The sequence below is a fragment of the Ranitomeya variabilis genome, chromosome 1 (genome assembly GCF_051348905.1).
Source record: "Ranitomeya variabilis isolate aRanVar5 chromosome 1, aRanVar5.hap1, whole genome shotgun sequence".
NCBI classification, from domain to species: domain Eukaryota; kingdom Metazoa; phylum Chordata; class Amphibia; order Anura; family Dendrobatidae; genus Ranitomeya; species Ranitomeya variabilis.
Window position 1 is genome coordinate 1146374982 of NC_135232.1, and position 23536 is coordinate 1146398517.

The 23536-nt window shown below is 51.2% G+C and overlaps 1 protein-coding gene across 5 annotated transcripts in view; it reads left to right on the top strand.

Moving 5' to 3' along the window:
• RAB11FIP5 (RAB11 family interacting protein 5) overlaps window positions 1–23536 on the top strand; it is a 67457-nt gene that overhangs the window by 22216 nt on the left and 21705 nt on the right. For 3 of the 5 annotated variants that reach the window (XM_077280325.1, XM_077280323.1, XM_077280327.1), the window contains exons 2-4: window positions 3532–3932; window positions 14951–15405; window positions 18775–19417. In XM_077280325.1, coding sequence (XP_077136440.1) covers window positions 3532–3932; window positions 14951–15405; window positions 18775–19417 — 1499 coding nt within the window. Of the gene's footprint in view, window positions 1–860; window positions 1271–3531; window positions 3933–14950; window positions 15406–18774; window positions 19418–23536 lie in introns of those variants that run through there. The other 2 variants (XM_077280326.1, XM_077280328.1) reach the window with 2 other exon arrangements.

Below are 23536 nucleotides of genomic sequence, written 5' to 3' on the forward strand. Positions count from 1 at the left end.
GAGGAGCAGTGACTGAGGCTGTAAGGAGGAGAGGTGCAGTGACTGAGGGTACAGGGAGGAGAGGTGCAGTTATTGAGGATATAGTGAGGAGAGGAGCAGTGACTGGGGGTACAGGGAGGAGAGGTGCAGTGACTGAGGATACAGGGAGGAGAGGTGCAGTGACTGAGGGTGCAGTTATTGAGGATATAGGGAGGAGAGGAGCAGTGACTGAGGGTGCAGGGAGGAGAGGAGCAGTGACTGGGGGTGCAGTTATTGAGGATATAGGGAGGAGAGGAGCAGCGACTGAGGGTGCAGTTATTGAGGCTATAGGGAGGAGAGGAGCAGTGACTGGGGTTGTAAGGAGGAGAGGAGCAGTGACCGGGGGTGTAAGGAGGAGAGGAGCAGTGACCGGGGGTGTAAGGAGGAGAGGAGCAGTGACCGGGGGTGTAAGGAGGAGAGGAGCAGTGACCGGGGGTGTAAGGAGAGGAGCAGTGACCGGGGGTGTAAGGAGAGGAGCAGTGACCGGGGGTGTAAGGAGGAGAGGAGCAGTGACCGGGGGTGTAAGGAGGAGAGGAGCAGTGACTGGGGCTGTAAGGAGGAGAGGAGCAGTGACTGGGGCTGTAAGGAGGAGAGGAGCAGTGACTGGGGCTGTAAGGAGGAGAGGGGCAGTGACCGAGGGTGTAAGGAGGAGAGGTGCAGTGACTGAGGGTACAGGGAGGAGAGGTGCAGTTATTGAGGATATAGGGAGGAGAGGAGCAGTGACTGGGGGTACAGGGAGGAGAGGTGCAGTGACGGGGGGTGCAGTTATTGAGGCTATAGGGAGGAGAGGAGCAGTGACTGAGGGTGCAGTTATTGAGGCTATAGGGAGCAGTGACTGGGGTTGTGCAGTGAGCAGGGATGCAGTGTCGGGTGCAGCTGTGATAATCAGGCAGTGCACATCCCCCAGTGAGCAGTGTGTGCAGTGTACATTGCAGGCTCCTCTGCTGCAGGATCTCCTCCTCCTCCTCCATTTCTCCTCCTCTTCTGAGCAGCAGACACACAAGAAAGTTACTTTGCAGCAGAAGCTGCAGGACCCGCCTGCTCCGCTCCCCCTGCAGCAGCAGACACCGAGGCCCCCGGATGGTCGGCGCCCCTGGGATTGTATCAGCACAATGTGCGTCAGCTGAGAGGTGAGCTGCCTGCAGTGTGGGGGGCTGCCTGCCTGCTGCTGGGAGAAGTGCTGCATCATTCAGGGGGTCACAGCTCTGTATACACTGTCAATGGGGGACCCTGTGTATATGGTGCACCCCAGGTAGGTGCTGTATACACCGTGGGTAGCTGTTGCGTACGCCGTGGGTAGGTGCTGCGTACGCCGTGGGTAGGTGCTGCGTACGCCGTGGGTAGGTGCTGCGTACGCCGTGGGTAGGTGCTGCGTACGCCGTGGGTAGGTGCTGCGTACGCCGTGGGTAGGTGCTGCGTACGCCGTGGGTAGGTGCTGCGTACGCCGTGGGTAGGTGCTGCGTACGCCGTGGGTAGGTGCTGCGTACGCCGTGGGTAGGTGCTGCGTACGCCGTGGGTAGGTGCTGCGTACGCCGTGGGTAGGTGCTGCGTACGCCGTGGGTAGGTGCTGCGTACGCCGTGGGTAGGTGCTGCGTACGCCGTGGGTAGGTGCTGCGTACGCCGTGGGTAGGTGCTGCGTACGCCGTGGGTAGGTTCGGTGCTGCATACGCCGCAGGTGGGTAGGTAGGTGCTGCGTACGGCCTGGGTAGGTGCGGCGTGGGTAGGTGCTTCGTACGGCCTGGGTAGGTGCGGCGTGGGTAGGTGCTTCGTACGGCCTGGGTAGGTGCGGCGTGGGTAGGTGCTTCGTACGGCCTGGGTAGGTGCGGCGTGGGTAGGTGCTTCGTACGGCCTGGGTAGGTGCGGCGTGGGTAGGTGCTTCGTACGGCCTGGGTAGGTGCGGCGTGGGTAGGTGCTTCGTACGGCCTGGGTAGGTGCGGCGTGGGTAGGTGCTTCGTACGGCCTGGGTAGGTGCGGCGTGGGTAGGTGCTTCGTACGGCCTGGGTAGGTGCTGCGTACGCCGTAGGTGGCTGCTCATGTATACATGCGGTGCACCTTCCGTAGGTCCTGTATACAATGTTGGTGGGTGCACCTTGTTACACAGTACACTGTCGGTGGGTACTCCAGTATACGTGGTGGGCGTTCATGTATACACTTTGATGTATACAATGTGGGTGCCCCTGTATATGTGGTCCGCTGTCGGTGGCTGCTCCTGTGTATGCGGTGTGCCATCAGTAGGTGCTGTATACACTGTGGGTGTGCACTCTTGTGTACAGAGTACGCTGATGGTTGCACCCCTGTGGATGGCGCTGTCCCACCCATCGCCCTGCATAATTGAGCTCTCCCAAGTATGGCACCAGTGGTCAGGCGCTGTCTCCCTGACCTTCTTGTCTGGTGCCCAGGTCTTGGCGCTCTTTCCTGACCCTCCAAGTGTGGTCCCTGGGATTTAGTGCTTTCTTCCTACCCTCGGGTATCAACTGGGGTTCTGTTTTCTGTCTATGCACTCCACGTGTGGCACTTGAGGTTTGACACTCTCTCCCTCCCCTCCACGTGTGGCACCTGGGATCCGATCTTTTGTTTTTCCTGCCATCCTTGTGTGTGTCGCCCAGGGTCTGGCGCCCTTTCCCGGTCCTCCACGTATGTCGCCGGGGGCCAGCACCCTCTCCCTCCCCTTCACATGTGGCATCTAGGGTCCAGCGGTCTTTCCCTGCCATCCTCATGTAGCGCCCTGGGTCCACTGTTGTCTCCCGGCCTTCCACGTGTGGCACCTGTGGTCCAGCCTTGTTTACCTGTCCCTTCCCTTCACGTGTGGCATCCAGGGTCTGGCTCTTTCTCTACCCCTTCCCTCCACGTGTGGCATCCAGGGTCTGGTGCTTCCTCTCTGCAACATCCCTCCACGTGTTGCGTCCAGTGCTTTCTCTGCCCCTTCCCTCCACATGTGGCGTCCAGGTTCTGGTGCTTCCTCTCTGCCCCATCCCTCCACGTGTGGCATCCAGGTTCTGGTGCTTCCTCTCTGCCCCATCCCTCCACGTGTGGCGTCCAGTGCTTTCTCTGGCCCTTCCCTCCACGTGTGGCGTCCAGGGTCTGGTGCTTTCTCTCTGCCCCTTCCCTCCACGTGTGGCGTCCAGGGTCCGGTGCTTTCTCTCTGCCCCTTCCCTCCACGTGTGGCGTCCAGGGTCCGGTGCTTTCTCTCTGCCCCTTCCCTCCACGTGTGGCGTCCAGGGTCCGGTGCTTTCTCTCTGCCCCTTCCCTCCACGTGTGGCGTCCAGGGTCCGGTGCTTTCTCTCTGCCCCTTCCCTCCACGTGTGGCGTCCAGGGTCTGGTGCTTTCTCTTTGCCCCTTCCCTCCATGTGTGGCGTCCAGGGTCCGGTGCTTTCCTCTGCCCCTTCCCTCCACATTTGGCGCCCGGGTTCCGGCACTCTCTCCCGGCCCTCCTGGTTTAGCAGCCCGGGTAGGTAGGTCATAGTACAGATGGTCGTCTCATGTCACTTACACTAGTACTTTTCTATTTTTCAGGTACATCTGGTTCCTGGCACTTCTTCTTACCCCCTGATCCTCCAGATGTCTCTACGGCCCGAACCCGACTTGGGTTGGTATCCCACCCATGTCCAGGTCACCATCCTGCAAGCCAAAGGTCTCCGTGCTAAGGGGAAACATGGCACCAGCGATGCCTACACATTAATCCAGGTTGGACGGGAGAAGTACAGCACCTCGGTGGCAGAGAAGACCCCAGGATCTCCAGAATGGAAGGAGGAATGTTCCTTCGAGCTTTGCCCTGGGGCCCTGGAACGAGGGGAAAACTGCGACCTCCAGCTGATTGTCATGCATCGCGCACTCATTGGCATGGACCAGTTTCTGGGACAGGTCACCATCCCTCTACAGAACGTGTACCAGGAGGGACGATCACAGAGGAACCAGTAAGTGCACATTCACGTCTCTTCCTCTGTCCTGATCACTCCCATGTGCCCAGTATGGCCGTCAGATGCCATAGAAGTCTTCTAGCTGGTAACGACGCTCCAGCCAGTCCGGACAACAGCTGCTGATCGCCTGGGTGTGGGGGGATGAGAATATTCAGCACTTCTGGTTATAGGGTCCGCTTGGTATTGATGATAAATATCAACATGGCCGCTCCCGTGAATGATCCGATCGTCTTGTCATGAGATATTCCGCGTACAGCGTCGCCCTCGGTTCACGGTCCGTCTCGGTGTCATTAGTAATGTCTATTTCTGCAGTACTTGCCTATCATCCATTTGTGTGGATTCAGGCCTGTTCTGTCGTTGGGTCCATAACGCCAGGGACATCTTTATCATATAGTGGGGTCTCTGTAGGACCCCTCCTTGGTCATCTGCCGCAGCGCTCCTCACCACTAGACAGGTAGTCGAGGCCGTAGAGGAAGCACCCAGATCTCCACCTTATGGTAGAAGATGGAGGCTTCATGGTCACCAGCAGTCTTACTTCACTCTTACTAAGTGCGTTGTCTGAGCGGTCATACAAGACACAGGCCCTCGTACGGCCGCATCGATGGGGAGGGAAAAGCTCAGAAACGTAGTGGGAAGATCGGGACATTCCATCCCAGAACGCTCACGGTCGGCTCGATGGTCACGGCCTCGGTGCGGCGTTCTTTATTTTGGCTCAGGTTTTGAGGGCTGCTCTGATAATGGGGTCTGTACGGTCCTGGTGGGAGTCCATTGTGCTGCTTGCGCTCTGTTTGCTTTTCCTGTGCTGTGTGATGTGAGCAGCACCCGGCCGGGGAGGAAACGCCAAGAAGCCTCTGGCTCTATTTTGGTCTGGTTATTTATTAGGACGGGGCACGGTATGCTGCCTGGAATGTGCCTCCTGCTAGGCCCGAGCCCAGGGGCTGAGGAGAGCGGCCTGCATGTGTCTGTGCACAGTGACTGCTGCTGGACCTGGGCGAGCCGGGGGACACGGGCCGCTGGACCTGGGGGACACACGGGCCGCTGGACCTGGGGGACACACGGGCCGCTGGACCTGGGGGACACACGGGCCGCTGGACCTGGGGGACACACGGGCCGCTGGACCTGGGGGACACACGGGCCGCTGGACCTGGGGGACACACGGGCCGCTGGACCTGGGGGACACACGGGCCGCTGGACCTGGGGGACACACGGGCCGCTGGACCTGGGGGACACACGGGCCGCTCTCCCTGGGGGACACACGGGCCGCTCTCCCTGGGGGACACACGGGCCGCTCTCCCCCATCACTGTGTGACATCACTCGGCTGGACTCTGCTGATCCGTATTACACTCTCCTCTGATTCCACAGAAATCGCCCAAAGTGAGGACACAAGCAAAAATAATCTGCACAACAATCGCTCGTCTGTTTCCTTCTAACCTACTTGTATGCTGAGCTCAGAGCGGCACTTCTGCTGCACCCACCACAGGGACTATTATTTATGTATTTCATTTTTGGGATGGTTTCAAATTCGTCATTCTTCTGAGTCCGTACAAGCGATGGGAGTAATAAACAAAAGTTATGTATCCATATATCTTCATACATAGAGGCAGTATTATAGTAGTTATATTCTTGTACATAGGGGCAGTATTATAGTAGTTATATTCTTGTACATAGGAGCAGTATTATAGTAGTTATATTATTGTACATAGGAGCAGTATTATAGTAGTTATATTCCTGTACATAGGAGCAGTATTATAGTAGTTATATTCTTGTACATGGAGGGCAGTATTATAGTAGTTAGTCTTGTACATAGGAGCAGTATTATAGTAGTTAGTCTTGTACATAGGGGCAGTATTATAGTAGTTATATTCTTGTACATAGGGGGCAGTATTATAGTAGTTATATTCTTGTACATAGGGGCAGTATTATAGTAGTTATATTCTTGTACATAGAGGGCAGTATTATAGTAGTTAGTCTTGTACATAGGAGCAGTATTATAGTAGTTAGTCTTGTACATAGGAGCAGTATTATAGTAGTTATATTCTTGTACATAGGGGCCGTATTATAGTAGTTATATTCTTGTACATAGGAGCAGTATTATAGTAGTTATATTCTTGTACATAGGAGCAGTATTATAGTAGTTAGTCTTGTACATAGGAGCAGTATTATAGTAGTTAGTCTTGTACATAGGGGGCAGTATTATAGTAGCTATATTCTTGTACATAGGAGCAGTATTATAGTAGTTATATTCTTGTACATAGGGGCAGTATTATAGTAGCTATATTCTTGTACATAGGGGGCAGTATTATAGTAGTTATATTCTTGTACATAGGGGCAGTATTATAGTAGTTATATTCTTGTACATAGGGGGCAGTATTATAGTAGCTATATTCTTGTACATAGGGGGCAGTATTATAGTAGTTATATTCTTGTACATAGGGGCAGTATTATAGTAGCTATATTCTTGTACATAGGGGCAGTATTATAGTAGCTATATTCTTGTACATAGGGGGCAGTATTATAGTAGTTATATTCTTGTACATAGGGGCAGTATTATAGTAGTTATATTCTTGTACATAGGAGCAGTATTATAGTAGTTATATTCTTGTACATAGGGGGCAGTATTATAGTAGTTATATTCTTGTATATAGGGGGCAGTATTATAGTAGCTATATTCTTGTACATAGGGGGCAGTATTATAGTAGTTATATTCTTGTACATAGGGGCAGTATTATAGTAGTTATATTCTTGTACATAGGGGGCAGTATTATAGTAGACGTGCTGCCCTGTGTGTGCCGGTCAGTGACTGGAGAGCTGACATCTAGGATCCATAATGGTTCCTATACTTATTTCTTGGTGTTTTCTAGACTCTTAGCCGTGGCTGTTTCTGGTTATCTCCTGTATTTGTGGCTGGGGAAGACTTTGTGTAATATAGGTGAAATAAATCATGTCTGTTTCCTTCGGATTATCCAAAATTCTGGATTATCAGATGTTGATAATGGCTGGAGAGCCTCCAGAAGAGCGGCCGGACCCTCAGTAAGAGGTGATGAAGCCTCGGTGGGAGTTTTGTGGTTTTCCGTGGCCGTTCCCTGGAATTTTCCAGTTTATATCTGGTCTCGCCCTCCTGAGACATTCCTCACCGTGGTCGCAGATCTCGCTCCTGCTGGGCACCTTCTCCTGTACAGACTGCTGCTTCCCACCTGTAGGGACACGTTGGGGGCTGGTGGTCCGTCGGCCTCGGATCAGATCACACCTGGGGGCTCCTGAGGTACCTTGTGCCTCCTGCCTCGCCTCATGGACTTGTTCTGCATTGATCGTTATTTCCCTTTGTACAACTGTCTGATAATCAGGCACCGGATTTGGTGGGGTTTCGGCCCGTCCTCGGTGGTCTCCCTCTTGCCACCCATAGTGCGGCAGCTTTGGTGGTTGGGATGTAGCAGAGCTGACTTCAGGGTCCTGTCTGCACGGGCTGGGGGTGAACCCTGTAGTCATGTGGATAGGACCCCCGTGCTCAGATGGCCGTGACTACAACCCCCATGTGAGCCGGTCCCGGCCTCCCCTCCCCCAGTCACTAATATCTAGAATCATCACATTGTTGTATTTCTCGCTTTCTGGGAATTTCTGGTAAATCCGTGTCAGACCTGCCCCCGCCGCCCCCTCCTGAGGGGCACTGATCAGATAGGAGGGGCGCACATACTTTTTTTTTTCCAGCTGTCTCTGCAGGTTTTTCCTATTTTGCTTCCCTTTTACGTTCCAACTGCTGAATAATGGCCGACGCTCGTCAGCCATTCCCAGGCCTGGTGGTCACAGACCTGCTGCTCCTAGCCAAAGGGGAAAAGAGGGGGACGAAAATACCCGAAATACTCATGTAGAGTGACAGAAGACCATATAGACCTATATATACCGGTGACTATAAAGTACCCACCCCGGTATGTTCTGTATGACCAGGGACGCTGCGAATATCGACCCCCCCCCCATATTATCAGACCTCTGTGGGCACCGCTGCTGGCCAGTAGGATGTAGCTGACTGGTCCGGTGCCATCAGGTGTGTTGGTGTCTGTGAGGTGGGCTGACAACCATGTAGTGTGACTCGGGCTCTGACAACTGTGTATATGACGTGGGAAGTGAACTGACTGCCCCGGCCCCCCGTCGTGCGTCGCCCCCTTAAAAATGCAAAAAGGTAAACATGAGTGCAGCCATAACATGTGATAGTGACACCAAGCGGTGGTCCTGACGGTGCCCCCTGATGGCAGAAAGCTGGCGCTGCCGTCAGCCTGATGACCCCGCAGTGACGGGCACCATGGACTGCGCACAAGTGTAAGGATGGTTCTGGAAGCCTGGGGGGCACTTACTTTCTAATGGATCTCGTGATCGGGTGTGATGCTTCCTTCCCCTCCGCCGAGCCTCTTAGTCACCAGGACTGGAGGCATCTGATGGTCAGACATGATTCCTCTGGTCTGCTAGTCCAGCACATGCTATCTGACCCGTCTGTCCTCTGACCGTCCACAGTCCCATGGTTCCGGGGCTGCAGCTGGTTCACAATTCTTACCTGGGACTTGTTCTCCTGCTGTCCCTTCATGCTTTACACTGCAGCTCAGATTACTATGTATATGATCAGTCTCCATATATTGAGGCTCACTCCTCTGTGCATGGAGACACTGCACCTCGCTGGCTTATACTTCAGAGCTCGCCGACGCCGTCTCTTCCATCTCCAGAAGCTGTAGGAACAGTAAATGCCATTACTGCACCTTCTTATTACACACAGGAGCTTCTCACACACTTAGAATATCATCAAAAAGTGAATTTATCTCAGTTCTTCAATACAAAAAGTGAAATTCGTATATTATATAGTCATTACACACAGTGTGATCTATTTCACAAGTTTATTTCTGTTAATGATTGGTCGGTGATCACACAGGAGCTGCCAGCAGCGGATCTTGATGATTTGTACAGTCCTCAGACGACCATTAGTAACCTCAGCGTTGGTAGCCGGGGGGGGGGCTTCTGGCTCAGACTCCAGATGTTTTGAATATTAGTTTTCCATCATTTGCAGATCAGTGACGTCTCCATCCTGTGATTTCCAGAATTCCAGCACTTTTCTCTCTTGATGTTGCAGTTCTATTGTTGAGCAGTGCATTTAATATAAAAACTATAAAATAATCCGAGTGGCGGTAGCGCGGGGCCGTGTGCGAGTGGCGGTAGCGCGGGGCCGTGTGCGAGTGGCGGTAGCGCGGGGCCGTGTGCGAGTGGCGGTAGCGCGGGGCCGTGTGCGAGTGGCGGTAGCGCGGGGCCGTGTGCGAGTGGCGGTAGCGCGGGGCCGTGTGCGAGTGGCGGTAGCGCGGGGCCGTGTGCGAGTGGCGGTAGCGCGGGGCCGTGTGCGAGTGGCGGTAGCGCGGGGCCGTGTGAGCCCTTGTCGGATCATAGCGCCATGCTGTTCCCGGTGGCTGTCCCCCACACGTATATCCTATAGGTCCAGCCTCTATTCACTGCCGCCGCGCTGCTACATAATGTCACCGCTGTCAATCAAGAGGTGGAGGCGACGCCAGGGGGTGAAGGAAGAGGAGCCATATAATAAGGGCACCTGAACACTTCACATACCAATAAGACTAATTTTCAGCAAAGCTGGTGACGTGGTGTTAGGTAACGTTTGTCCTCCTCTGCCCATTGCTTTCACAGGGCAGTGTTCACTTTGTGGCACATCTTCAGTTGGCCCCAAAAATCTCTTAATACTAACATTCTGCTTCTCTGGTTACTCCATCCATATGTTCGGGGAGCTTTTATCACCGCTCTCTATAGCTTTTATATTTAGATTGTGATTTATTTTTTTTCCTGTTCCTGGCGGCCTCAGGAAGCGACCGCAGCGCTCTCTAGTCCTCAGTCACAGTGGTATCGGAGACCTGACTGGCGAGGGCGCGCACCGTGAAGTATTTACCGCCATCACGGGTATTGGGGTGTCTGAAGGAACAGCTGTTGGCTCAGTGAGCGTACACTTGTATGAAGGCATCTGAAGGAACAGCTGTTGGCTCAGTGAGCATGCACTTGTATGAAGGCATCTGGAAGAACAGCTGTTGGCTCAGTGAGCATGCACTTGTATGAAGGCATCTGGAAGAACAGCTGTTGGCTCAGTGAGCATGCACTTGTATGAAGGCATCTGGAAGAACAGCTGTTGGCTCAGTGAGCATGCACTTGTATGAAGGCATCTGGAAGAACAGCTGTTGGCTCAGTGAGCATGCACTTGTATGAAGGCATCTGGAAGAACAGCTGTTGGCTCAGTGAGCATGCACTTGTATGGAGGCATCTGGAAGAACAGCTGTTGGCTCAGTGAGCATGCACTTGTATGGGAGCATCTGGAAGAACAGCTGTTGGCTCAGTGAGCATGCACTTGTATGAAGGCATCTGGAAGAACAGCTGTTGGCTCAGTGAGCATGCACTTGTATGGGAGCATCTGGAAGAACAGCTGTTGGCTCAGTGAGCATGCACTTGTATGAAGGCATCTGGAAGAACAGCTGTTGGCTCAGTGAGCATGCACTTGTATGGGAGCATCTGGAAGAACAGCTGTTGGCTCAGTGAGCATGCACTTGTATGAAGGCATCTGGAAGAACAGCTGTTGGCTCAGTGAGCATGCACTTGTATGGGAGCATCTGGAAGAACAGCTGTTGGCTCAGTGAGCATGCACTTGTATGAAGGCATCTGGAAGAACAGCTGTTGGCTCAGTGAGCATGCACTTGTATGGGAGCATCTGGAAGAACAGCTGTTGGCTCAGTGAGCATGCACTTGTATGAAGGCATCTGGAAGAACAGCTGTTGGCTCAGTGAGCATGCACTTGTATGAAGGCATCTGGAAGAACAGCTGTTGGCTCAGTGAGCATGCACTTGTATGGGAGCATCTGGAAGAACAGCTGTTGGCTCAGTGAGCATGCACTTGTATGAAGGCATCTGGAGGAACAGCTGTTGGCTCAGTGAGCATGCACTTGTATGGGAGCATCTGGAAGAACAGCTGTTGGCTCAGTGAGCATGCACTTGTATGAAGGCATCTGGAAGAACAGCTGTTGGCTCAGTGAGCATGCACTTGTATGGGAGCATCTGGAAGAACAGCTGTTGGCTCAGTGAGCATGCACTTGTATGAAGGCATCTGGAAGAACAGCTGTTGGCTCAGTGAGCATGCACTTGTATGGGAGCATCTGGAAGAACAGCTGTTGGCTCAGTGAGCATGCACTTGTATGAGAGCATCTGGAAGAACAGCTGTTGGCTCAGTGAGCATGCACTTGTATGAAGGCATCTGGAAGAACAGCTGTTGGCTCAGTGAGCATGCACTTGTATGGGAGCATCTGGAAGAACAGCTGTTGGCTCAGTGAGCATGCACTTGTATGAAGGCATCTGGAAGAACAGCTGTTGGCTCAGTGAGCATGCACTTGTATGAAGGCATCTGGAAGAACAGCTGTTGGCTCAGTGAGCATGCACTTGTATGGGAGCCTCTGGAAGAACAGCTGTTGGCTCAGTGAGCGTGCACTTGTATGGGAGCATCTGGAAGAACAGCTGTTGGCTCAGTGAGCGTGCAGATGTCTGGGGTACAGCTGTGGGCTTTCCCTGGTGGGTAGTTGGCCCCCATTGCAGCAGGTGACCCCAGCGTGTTGTGCTGTGACAGCCTTGTCCAGGTGGCTGCAGCCTCATATCGGGTTGTACTGTGATCACAGATCACTTCGTCATTTATTATGGCTTTCCAATGTGTCTGTAAGACATTGCCTGTCAATGATTTTTTTTTTTTTTTTTTTTCATCAGCCGTCCAGAAAAATAAAACGTCAAGTTGGCAACCTGAGTGAGGTGCCAATAATGGAGCCCCCCCGTGCAGCGAGGGTCCCCAGCACTGGTTTCCTGTGCTGTCACTGCTGGTTGTGTAAGCGTGCGCTCGGTGTCACTAGGAAGTGTGTAATGCCGGCGGTGACCGCAGAGTGCTCGCTGTGACCCGATATTCCACTCATCACAGATGGCGCCACCAGGGCTCCTGCCTCTTTCACAGTTCTCGTTGGTTTTGGAGGTGGTCGGTCACATCCCAGGTGTGTGACTTTCTTACCACAGTGCTGAAAGTGCCCAATCATGGGGCTGAGATTTCTGCCCAATGTGCCCTGTGCCCACCTGTCCCGAACTCTCATGGGGCTGCAGAAATGAGCGCTCAGGATCTCTATCTATGGAGTGGGGGGTTAAAGCGCTTGACATCCTACGGGCCGGAGCACATGGCCGATTAGATCTGAGGGTCAAAATGAGTAATCGGACCATGTGACCCGAATACAAACACCGGACCAAAACTGAGCCCGCTAGAGCTGTCCATCGGGGTGGGACCGCCCTGTGTGGGTGAACATTTCAGTAAGACATGCAGGATCCGCACTGTTCAGCCAGGAACTGGTGATCAGAGCCAGGAATACATCTGACGACCAGGAAAGAAGTTTGTGAGCCGTGTGAACCTGCCCTAAGCGTTTATCGTGCAGACACCAGCATCGGAATCCCTCTGACAACACTTCCTGGCCGAGCTGCTCTTCAGTGCATGGCTCCTGTGATACTTAGTCTTGTAATCTAGCCGAGAACTCGTCAGGCGGCCACACAAGTCCTTTATCTGTCCTGCTGCAGAACATTCGGGCCGGGCTGATTCCGCAATATACGGGCATCCGCAGGAAGCCACCGCAGCACTTGTGGCTTTGTGTCCGGACTGTCATCATTAATTGTACTAATTACTGTTTTTCTGCAGAATCCAGTGCTGTCATAAGACATCGGGGAGGGAGCCGCTGCCATGGGACTGGCGGCTGGGGAGGGAGGGAGGGAGCGGCTGGGGAGGGAGGGAGGGAGCGGCTGCCAAGGGACTGGCGGCTGGGGAGGGAGCGGCTGCCATGGGACTGGCGGCTGGGGAGGGTGCGGCTGCCAAGGGACTGGCGGCTGGGGAGGGAGCGGCTGCCATGGGACTGGCGGCTGGGGAGGGTGCGGCTGCCATGGGACTGGCGGCTGGGGAGGGTGCGGCTGCCATGGGACTGGCGGCTGGGGAGGGTGCGGCTGCCAAGGGACTGGCGGCTGGGGAGGGTGCGGCTGCCATGGGACTGGCGGCTGGGGAGGGTGCGGCTGCCATGGGACTGGCGGCTGGGGACGGAGCGGCTGCCATGAGACTGGCGGCTGGGGACGGAGCGGCTGCCATGAGACTGGCGGCTGGGGACGGAGCGGCTGCCATGGGACTGGCGGCTGGGGAGGGAGGGAGCGGCTGCCATGGGACTGGCGGCTGGGGAGGGAGGGAGCGGCTGCCATGGGACTGGCGGCTGGGGAGGGAGGGAGCGGCTGCCATGGGACTGGCGGCTGGGGAGGGAGGGAGCGGCTGCCATGGGACTGGCGGCTGGGGAGGGAGGGAGGGGCTGCCATGGGACTGGCGGCTGGGGAGGGAGGGAGGGGCTGCCATGGGACTGGCGGCTGGGGAGGGAGGGAGGGGCTGCCATGGGACTGGCGGGTGGGGAGGGAGGGAGCGGCTGCCATGGGACTGGCGGCTGGGGAGGGAGGGAGCGGCTGCCATGGGACTGGCCGCTGGGGAGGGAGGGAGCGGCTGCCATGAGACTGGCGGCTGGGGACGGAGCGGCTGCCATGGGACTGGCGGCTGGGGAGGGAGGGAGCGGCTGCCATGGGACTGGCGGCTGGGGAGGGAGGGAGCGGCTGCCATGGGACTGGCGGCTGGGGAGGGAGGGAGCGGCTGCCATGGGACTGGCGGCTGGGGAGGGAGGGAGGGGCTGCCATGGGACTGGCGGCTGGGGAGGGAGGGAGGGGCTGCCATGGGACTGGCGGCTGGGGAGGGAGGGAGGGGCTGCCATGGGACTGGCGGCTGGGGAGGGAGGGAGGGGCTGCCATGGGACTGGCGGCTGGGGAGGGAGGGAGCGGCTGCCATGGGACTGGCGGCTGGGGAGGGAGGGAGCGGCTGCCATGGGACTGGCGGCTGGGGAGGGAGGGGTTGTCGGACAGCCACCTCTCTGTGATTGGCAGGTTTTCTGTATATTCCCCCCCTCCTTCCAGGTCTGTTGCATAGATTGAAGATTTGGGGACCTTTCATGAAGCCGGGCATTGTTCTGGGTTTCCCTGCAGACATTCGGCACACCTCGCGGTAACGTGCGGCGCTGTGTCCCCGGAGATTCTGGTGCTCTTCTTGGCTCGGTCTGTAAAGCCCAGAGTAAATGACAACTCCTAAAGTCCGGGCCTAGCACAGCCGCCTGGCCAGAGGCGTGGTGATGGGAGACCCTGTATCTGGGCCCGGTGTGGGGGCCGCTCCGACCTCCGTCACTACAGGACATATAATTTGTGGCCGGCAGACAGGCATTGATCTATTGAGCCGCACATTTCACCACTGTGTGTTGTGAAGAGCCAATAATAAGTTTTCCCTTGAATTTCATCGGCCCTGTGGGGTACGGAGGGGGGTGAGGGCCGGGGAAAGATCGCAAAATGCAAATCCTTAAATCCTACAGAACCGGTTTGACTAAAATCTAGTCCAAAGTATTGTAAGTTTGTACGGTTTCCTTAGACCCGAGTTCAGCGTCAGATCGGTCCTCGTGTCAGCGGTTCTGGTCTTGGCATCCTGCTCGCTCTCCGTGAATCGGCGGGGGGCGTTCTAGTTTACAATCGGAGGCTGCGGACCCTACAATCCTCTTTTGAGCTAAATAAAACAGTAAATGGAGGTTAATTGTGATTAGAAATACTATAGTATACTGCTCATTGCCAAGGGCACCGGCCACCTCCTCCGTACTCGGTGGTCAATCCAGGCAGCGATCCTGCTGCAGCCACTTCACATCTGCATTCGCAGCCAATTCTATAAATAAAATGCCGGAAACCTGATGAAGCTTGTTGTAGTCATTGGGGTCCGTTTGGCGCCTCTGATTCCAGTCTATGGAGCAGAACGTCAGCAGCGAGCGCATGTGTGAACAGCCCAGAACGTAGATGTGGAGGAATCTTCTTGAGAACTTGTTTCCTCCCAACCATTTTGTGTTTTTTCTTTTTCTCTCTTGCAGATGGTACAAGCTCCATTCAAAGCCAGGAAAAAGAGAGAAGGAGCGCGGGGAGCTCCAAGTGTCCATCCAGTTCACCAGGAACAGTCTGACAGCCAGCATGTTTGACCTGTCCATCAAAGACAAACCCAAAACTCCATTCGGGAAACTGAAGGACAAGCTGAAGGTCAAGAAGCTCTCACAGATGGAGTCATCCTCCGCCATCGTGCCCAGCAACATCGGCCGGCTGGACAGCGATGATGAGGATGAGAAGAAGCCAAAGTCCAAGGCAGCAGCGTTCTTCAAGGGACGTCTACGGAAAAGCTCCTTAACCAGGTCCAATACGTCTTTGGGCTCGGACAGCACCATCTCCTCCACAAGCGGCACCATTCCCACCACTGCTGGAATCTCCATAGTTCTTCCCGATGTCGTCAAGAAACCTGTCAGCAGAAACAGCAGCGTCTCCACCGAGCCCACGGGTGAGTGACCTTGTGTGTTCTGTGGTGATTCCCACCAAAACGTTATCATTCTCAGTACTAATCTGCTTTGTTTTTCCTTCCCTGCTGCTGCGATTTTGGCCAGACAAGCCTGATAAGCTTTGGTGCTTAAAGTGGTTGTCCACTGTGTAGTGCTGTCTGCAGAGTGAGTGAACTGAGAATCTGTCAGAGAGCTCATTCCCACAGTCCGATGGGGGCTCCTCACAGCTGATCTATAACCACAGATCACATGAAGATGAGTGGACAGGAACACGGAGCCTGTGAAGGCTGAACGGTGAAACATTAGGAATGAAGTAGAATGGCAAAAACATATCTTTAGCTTCAAAGGCATGATTTAAATAAAAGAAAGTATAAAATGTAAAATAGAAAAAAAAGGAAATAAATAAATATATATATATATATATATAATGTGTGTATAAGCACGCACGTGTGTGTGTGTGTGTATATATATAGATAGATTTAAAGAAGCTTTATTGGCAGGACCAAATACACATCAGTTTTGCCAAAGCAAGTGTATAAAGGCAATAGGGATAGGGACTGTGGGGATGTTGGGTAGGAGCTGTAGGGGAGGTGGATGGGGGCAGATCCAGGGTGGGGGCTATAGTCCATGGCATAGGGGAGGTGTATGGGGGCAGACCCATTGTGGGGGCTATAGTCCATGGCATTATGGCTGTCTTTCCCTCAGTCTATGACATTCGCTCACATACCGCGCTGCTATCTCCACTGCTCTCTCTTCTTCTCCCAGCAGGATATATGTCTTCTCTTCCTCCTTCATGGTGATGAAGTCCGGGAAGAGATGTGAGAGTCTCCTGAAGTGAGTGTCCCTCACTGCTGAGTATTTGGAGCAGTGTAGCAGGAAGTGGGTTTCGTCCTCTATGGCCTCCTGATCACAGTGTTGGCACAGTCTTTCCTCCCTGGGCTTGTAGTTCTGCCTGTGTCGGCCACATTCGATGGCCAGACTGTGGGCACTGAGTCTATATCGGCTCAGGATCTTGCGATCTCTGGGGTCCGGGAGTTTCTCCAGATATGGGGCCAGTCTGTAGTCTCTCTGTAGGCTCCGGTACGTGTTCAGTTTCTGTGAGTTGTTGATATCATTCTTCCAGTCACTGACATACTTCTCCTGGCCCTCTTCTGCCATCTTCCTGATTCCGGCTTTTGTCAGGTTGTTGTGATTGGTGTTCTGGTCCGGTTGGGTTTGGCTGGGCTGTTCCGAGGGTTCTGGTTTTTCTGTTTCACCTACATGTATCAGGGCTTTATGGTGATGGGAGCTTGGATTGCTCCTATGCAGGTGAGCCCGGAATGACAGCGTCCTCTTTAGAACTGTTAGGTGTAGAGGGAGTCTGCCCAGCTCGGCCCGACAAGCACTGTTGGAGGTGCTCCGGTGGACCTGGAGAAGGTGCTTGCAGAATTCCAGGTGGAATATTTCTGTTGGACTGGTATCCCACCTTGACCAGTCTGGGTAGGTGTGAGGACCCCAGACTTCGCTGCCATACAGGAGGATTGGGGCGATGATGGAGTCAAAGTTTTTTAGCCAGACCCTCACTGGTGGCTTCAGATGGTAGTTTCCTTTGGATGGCGCAGAAGGTTTTGCAGGCCTTGTCTTTCAGGGATATAGAGATATCTATACATCTATCTATCTAATCTATACGCACACACACATATATATATATATATATATATATATATATATATATATATATATATATATATATATATATATATATATATATATATATATATATATATATAATTTATGAAAAAAACTTTTTGTTTCTCCAGCGATCAGTCCAATGGTAGAGTAAAATATACCTTTTATTTATCCATTTAAAAAGTTCCAGATGGACCATAAGGGATTGAATGTATGCAATATTGTAACTGAAGGAATGCCCCCTGTTGTCAGCCACAATCTGTGATGGAGTCCAGGCAACTGTTTATTACTCTAAAGAGTCACCACAGTTCTCACTGAAATTGGTAACCTGTCCATGTCAAATAGTAAAAAAAACACGTACTGAGTCCTCCAAGTAGAAAGATGCACTTTGATCCAGGTACCTGCTGTGGCATTAGCTGCGGGTGTCTCTGGTGCTAGGGGGGGTGTCCGGCAGTGCTGCCCGGTGGTGCTCATGCTGGTCTCCAGGCTGCGCATGCGCAGATGGAGGTCTCGGCGGCCATTATCCCGGAGTCCACCGCACAGGAGGAAACCCATGGAACTGCCGGGGGCTTGAATGGAGACCAGCATGAGCACCACCGAGCAGCACCGCCCGACACCCATGTGGCACCACCAGCTATGCTGAACACTCCCTCATCCAGCCCCCTATCATCATAGCGACGGACCCATATCGACGCAAGTGTGAAAGAGGCCTTAGTAATGGAGCTGCTGCCGGACGTCTGTTCTCGGTCCTCTTGTGGCTCATGAAAGCACAAAGTATGTATGGGAAAAAACCAAACTGCTTGTCGTCTCTGAAAATGAAAGGATTGGACATAGAGATTTCTACTGCCTGCTCCTTTTTTTTTTTTTTTTTTTTTTTCTCTTTCTGAAAACCTTTGCCGGACACAATCCCAGAGATTGTCCAATTTTATTTTTTTTTACCTCTGTATTGGAACAATACAAAAAAACCCCAGAGGAAATAAACAAATGTGTATAACAAAACGTATGGAGTTGCAGTTATGCTCTGGGAGAAATACTTCAATTTCTGGAGCAATTTGAAGGGTGCAAACACTGTCGGCCATCACTATAATATATATTATAGTCAAGATAAGGGATTCTATTATGTTTTATATTATTCCTTGCATTAACCACACTACAAAAAAGAGAGAATAAAGTATAAATCTGCGATCGCTGTCTGTAAACGTCCGATATATGTTAGATGCTGTCAAGAAAAGCAGCAATAGACGATAAAAAGAAAAGTTACATGTTTTGGATAATGACAACACGATAAAAATAAAAAAAAAATATTTATTGTAATGATAAACTTATTTTATTCTTGTATTCTATATTTTTTTTTTCTTAGACACAAAAAGAGAAAATTAAACAAATTAGTGTTTTTTTTTTTTACTGACAAATAGAATTGCGTTGCCAGGTGATTTTTTTTCCGCACAATTCCGTAAAAATGAATCTTATTAATTAAAGTGGTTCTTGGATGAAAGGGAGGAAAAAAAATTACCCAGTCATGATGGTGTTAAAAAGCTTAACACTTACTTACATTTCCCTAAAAATACCGGTCAGGGCACGTTCCCTCGGTTGGTGATATTGGGCCTGTGTAGGGTTCGGGCAGGCCACATTATGACCATTGGATAATACCGTTCTATATGTAACCAGCGTTATAATTGTCCTGGCTCATTATATGTTCTTAGATAAAGACCATGAAGCTTCGCCCAGGATGACGCACAAGAGGGCATTCAGCGACGAGGTCGGCCAACTCAAGCTCTTCCCAGAACCAAAGGCCGTACAGAACCTAAAGCCAAAGGGCAGCCCCATCTCCAAGTCTTCTGTCTGCATCAACGGAAGCCACGTCTACACAGAAGTGCCTGCTCCAAAGCCAGTCCCTCTGGAGAAATCTTCCCCCGGGTCTAAGTCTTTTCACAATATCGTAAGAAAAGCCGAGGACGTAACAGACGTGATCAGAGGACCGAGCCAACCTTCCGAGAAACTGGAGACCAAGCTTCTGGGTCCTTCTGCGGAGGGGCAAAATACCTCGTTAAAACAAACGCCACAACCAAAGCCGACCAACAACCCAGTGCGAGTGGAAAACAAACCTGTTCAGATCACCACCCCCATGGTGTTTACTGAGGATGTGTCCAAGAAGAAAAGTGCAGAAGTGAAGGCCAAAGATGAGAAACCCAAGATTGGCCTCTACCAAGGAACTGAGAAGAACAATCCTGCTAACCAGAGTCTTTCTGAGCCAAAGCCACCTGTGCCGGCGATCTCTGAGGAGAGGGCTAAGGTGGGGGCCTGGTTTGGTGCCAAAGATGAGAAGGAGGCTCAACACAAACCAAGGTGGGTAGTTCTTATTCTCGTTGAAGTCTTCACCTTTAGTTAACTAGTTTCTGGGAAAAAATGGGTGGTGCCACGTTTTATAGCTTCTGTATTCCATGGGTGTTGGCTTGATGCCTTCAAGCATTTTGGACTCTTTCTTCCATATGAGGGGTGAAACGGTGGAGTTCTCCCTATGTCGGGGATGTAGAGCTGGACCTGTAGAGAAGGGGTTACTGTACATATTTTTCAGTATCTGCTGGATGAGGGCGTTGAGTTTGGGATCCTCCTTCAGTTGGCAAATCCTACATCTCATGACACTTTGCAGTTAGTGCGGTCAGTTATTGTTGGGTGAATAATAGGAGGAATATCCACTCCACACTCTGCTAATGCAAGGAAAAAAAGTCTATTGAAGACCGTGCAGAGCGATAAGTTGTAGGGCTCCTTGGGTGCAAGAAACGCAACGATTCAGGATCAGAAACCTTTTCCAAACGGTCGCTATGAAAATCGAGAGAAAAAGAAAATCGCTTAACTACACAAGTCAAGAGTAAGCGTTATGGTAGGTGGAGGGGTGAGGGAGACAATATAAAAAAATAAATCGCTAAGTCACTAAGGGGTTAAGGTGGGTTCCCATGTAGACCTGCTCTGGGCTTCTCTTTGTTTCTGCCTGTATTGGTTTTTCGGTGGCTGGACCCCTGTCTCATCCCAGTAGTGATGGGTTTGGTTTTCATGTCTTTGTCCTTTGTAGAACACAATTCCCATTTTCCGGGTCATTAGTCGGCTCCACGCTCCACCAACCTCACAAATGTCAGCACATTGATTCTCCATAAAGCAGAATCGTTACATAAGTGCCGTCCGCTGAGCGCACATTTAGTGTGTGAGGCCGCAGCCACGCACGGCGATCTAAGCAGGGGCTGTTCCCCCCCCGATGTAAGCAGGGGCTTTGATGGCCCCACAGTACATTACTCCAGGTGCAATATGGTGGCCCTATGGACCCCCGCGCACCGCAAGTTGGTCCCCCACAGTACCTTCCCCCAAACAAGTAGTAACAACCCCCACCTCACTGCGCCGTTCACCCCATGTGCTGCTTCTGTCTGTCCTGTGTGGACCGAGGCTCCATGCTGCGCTCAGACTTGGCTGCTCAGGATGAATGGTGGTGCAGGGAGCTGGTGTTTTCAGCTCTCTGTATGCTGAGGAGGGTGACATCATTCAAATCCAGCTGTTGGGGTGTAAGAGGTGGCAGTGCCGCTTTGCACCAGACCCCCTTAACTGTTAGGCGATGTGCACACATTCAGGATTTTTCACATTTTTCCGGCGGTTTTCAACATAAAAACGCTAAAAAAAGGCTTACATTAAGCATCCTATTAGAATGCAATCCGCAATTTTTGTGCACGTTGCTTTTTTTTCCCGAAAAAAGAAAAAAAAACTCGGGGGGAAAATAAATTGCAGCACGTTTATTAACTTTGTGGAAAATCACCAGATATATAATATAGTAGTGGAAAGCTCCGGAAAAATCCGCATAAAAAAACGCAAAAAAAGGCGATAAAAACGCAAGCAGAACTCTTGCGGGAAAAAGTCCAGTTTTGTTCAGGAAATTTCTGCAAAGAATCCAGAACGTGTGCACATAGCCTAAGGCTGTTGCTATTCGCGGCACTCTACTAATGTGACCAGGGTTAACAACCCTCACTCCACATCTAAGACACGCAGACGTCACATGGATTTTGGCAACAGATCTGACATGTGACTCTACTGCAAGGTGAAAAAGTCTAAAAATGTATTATCCATGGTCAACGCCTAAAATTAAAGTAAATAAAAACCAGCTTTCTGTACTAGAGGACACAGCTGCTTCTAAATGACTTTAACGGAGTCTCACAACATCAAACAAATACAGTGGAGTCTAAAATACACAGTATTAGAAGGACATGGCTGAACTACAACTGGTGCGGAGCAGAGCGACCAAGGTTAATAAGAGAATGGGAAAACTGCCGAAGAGGTTATCACATGGGGGGATGTCAGTTTGGAACAAGGAAGACTTGGGGGCGACATTATAATAATGTGCAAATATGAGGGGATCCTTTTATACCTTGGCCTACGACTGTGACAAGGGGGCATCCTATACGTCTACAAAGGTTTATTCATAACTGACTCTTTACTGTAAGAGCGGTGAAACTATGGATTCTTTACTGTAGGAGCGGTGAGCTTATGGATTCTTTACTGTAGGAGCGGTGTGACTATGGATTCTTTACTGTAGGAGCGGTGTGACTATGGATTCTTTACTGTAAGAGCAGTGAGACATGGATTCTTTACTGTAGGAGCGGTGTGACTATGGATTCTTTACTGTAGGAGCGGTGTGACTATGGATTCTTTACTATAGGAGCAGTGAGACATGGATTCTTTACTGTAAGAGCAGTGACCTTAGGGATTCTTTACTGTAAGAGCAGTGAGATTATGGATTCTTTACTGTATGAGCGGTGAGATTATGGATTCTTTACTGTAGGAGCGGTGAGATTATGGATTATTTACTGTAGGAGCGGTGTGACTATGGATTCTTTACTGTAGGAGCGGTGTGACTATGGATTCTTTACTGTAAGAGCAGTGAGACATGGATTCTTTACTGTAGGAGCGGTGTGACTATGGATTCTTTACTGTAGGAGCGGTGTGACTATGGATTCTTTACTATAGGAGCAGTGAGACATGGATTCTTTACTGTAAGAGCAGTGACCTTAGGGATTCTTTACTGTAAGAGCAGTGACCTTAGGGATTCTTTACTGTATGAGCGGTGAGATTATGGATTCTTTACTGTAGGAGCAGTGAGACTATGGATTCTTTACTGTAGGAGCAGTGAGACTATGGATTCTTTACTGTAGGAGCGGTGAGATTATGGATTCTTTACTGTAGGAGCTGCGAGATTATGGAACTCTCTCCCACATAATGATGTAATGGTTGATTTACTAAAAAAGTTAATGAAAAGCCTGAATGTCTTTCTTGAAAAATAACTACTAGATTCTGTGATGGGGCGTTGATCCATGAAATGTGGCTGAGGTCTGTTTGTGGAGTCAGTTTGTGGGGCAATTGGCATCTACCTCTTCTCTATGAACGTGTTTGGCTATATGGTGAGCCCCATGGAGTTATGTCTACCTTCGGCCTAAAACACTGACTCCGCACAGACATAGAGCTGAAGGCAGGCACTGAGCAGAAGCTGTGATAGTTCCTGATTGCTCCTTCCTCCTCTATGCTGCCAGCTAATACACTGGGCTCCATGTTACTTTGCTGCACACTTTACTAAATTCAATTTTTTAAAGTTGAACGAGACCTTTTTTTTTTCCCACATTTTCATACACGATGCACGAGCTTTTTTGGACTCCTCGTTCAGTCCCTCGGCCCATTCACTTCACACGATTATCGCGAGCGGTGGGTCCTTACCATTAGAATCCAGTGGATTGTCGGCCTTTACAGCTGCCAATAGTGAGACAGCGGAGAGCCCTGACTTCTCTTAAAGGGCCAGAGAACTTATTAGTGAATTGGAGAGGAAATGTTTTACTTTCCTAGTTGTATACCTTTTTTGAGAGAGGATATGTTAGTCTTTTTTTTCTCACTAAGTGTCCTGGGACAGTTGTCAAGTATGAGAACACCCGTCTGGAGTTGTTGCGAAATGTCAATTACATTTTTTTAAAAAATTACCAAAAACTTTTTTTTTTTTTTTTTTTAACCTTTCACATGAATTATTATTTTTTTTATTTGGTTGGCACGGAGAGAAAATATTTTTGCGAGTAGCTCGCTGGGGAAATGCATAGCTGATTTGATCTAGAGGTCCCACCCCGAGTTGTCCTGTCACAGGGTGGAATACAGAAATGATGATTACGGTAGAAATCATCTAATTGAGGGACAAGAAATAGAAAAAACTGTAAAACTGTATACAGTTCTAAAGGAGTAAGTGAAGACAGCGGGGGCGGTGACACAGGCTCCTCAGGACCCGCCCCTGAGGTACCACACTAGTTTTCCAGATATACAAATTAAATGGTTGTCTATAAATCACATCTATCCCCAGGAACATGGATAAATGTATGATCACTGTGGGGGGTGCAAACCATCACAAGCAGTGATCGCACATGCCCCCAGTCTGTAGGAATGATGCTTCTGTGT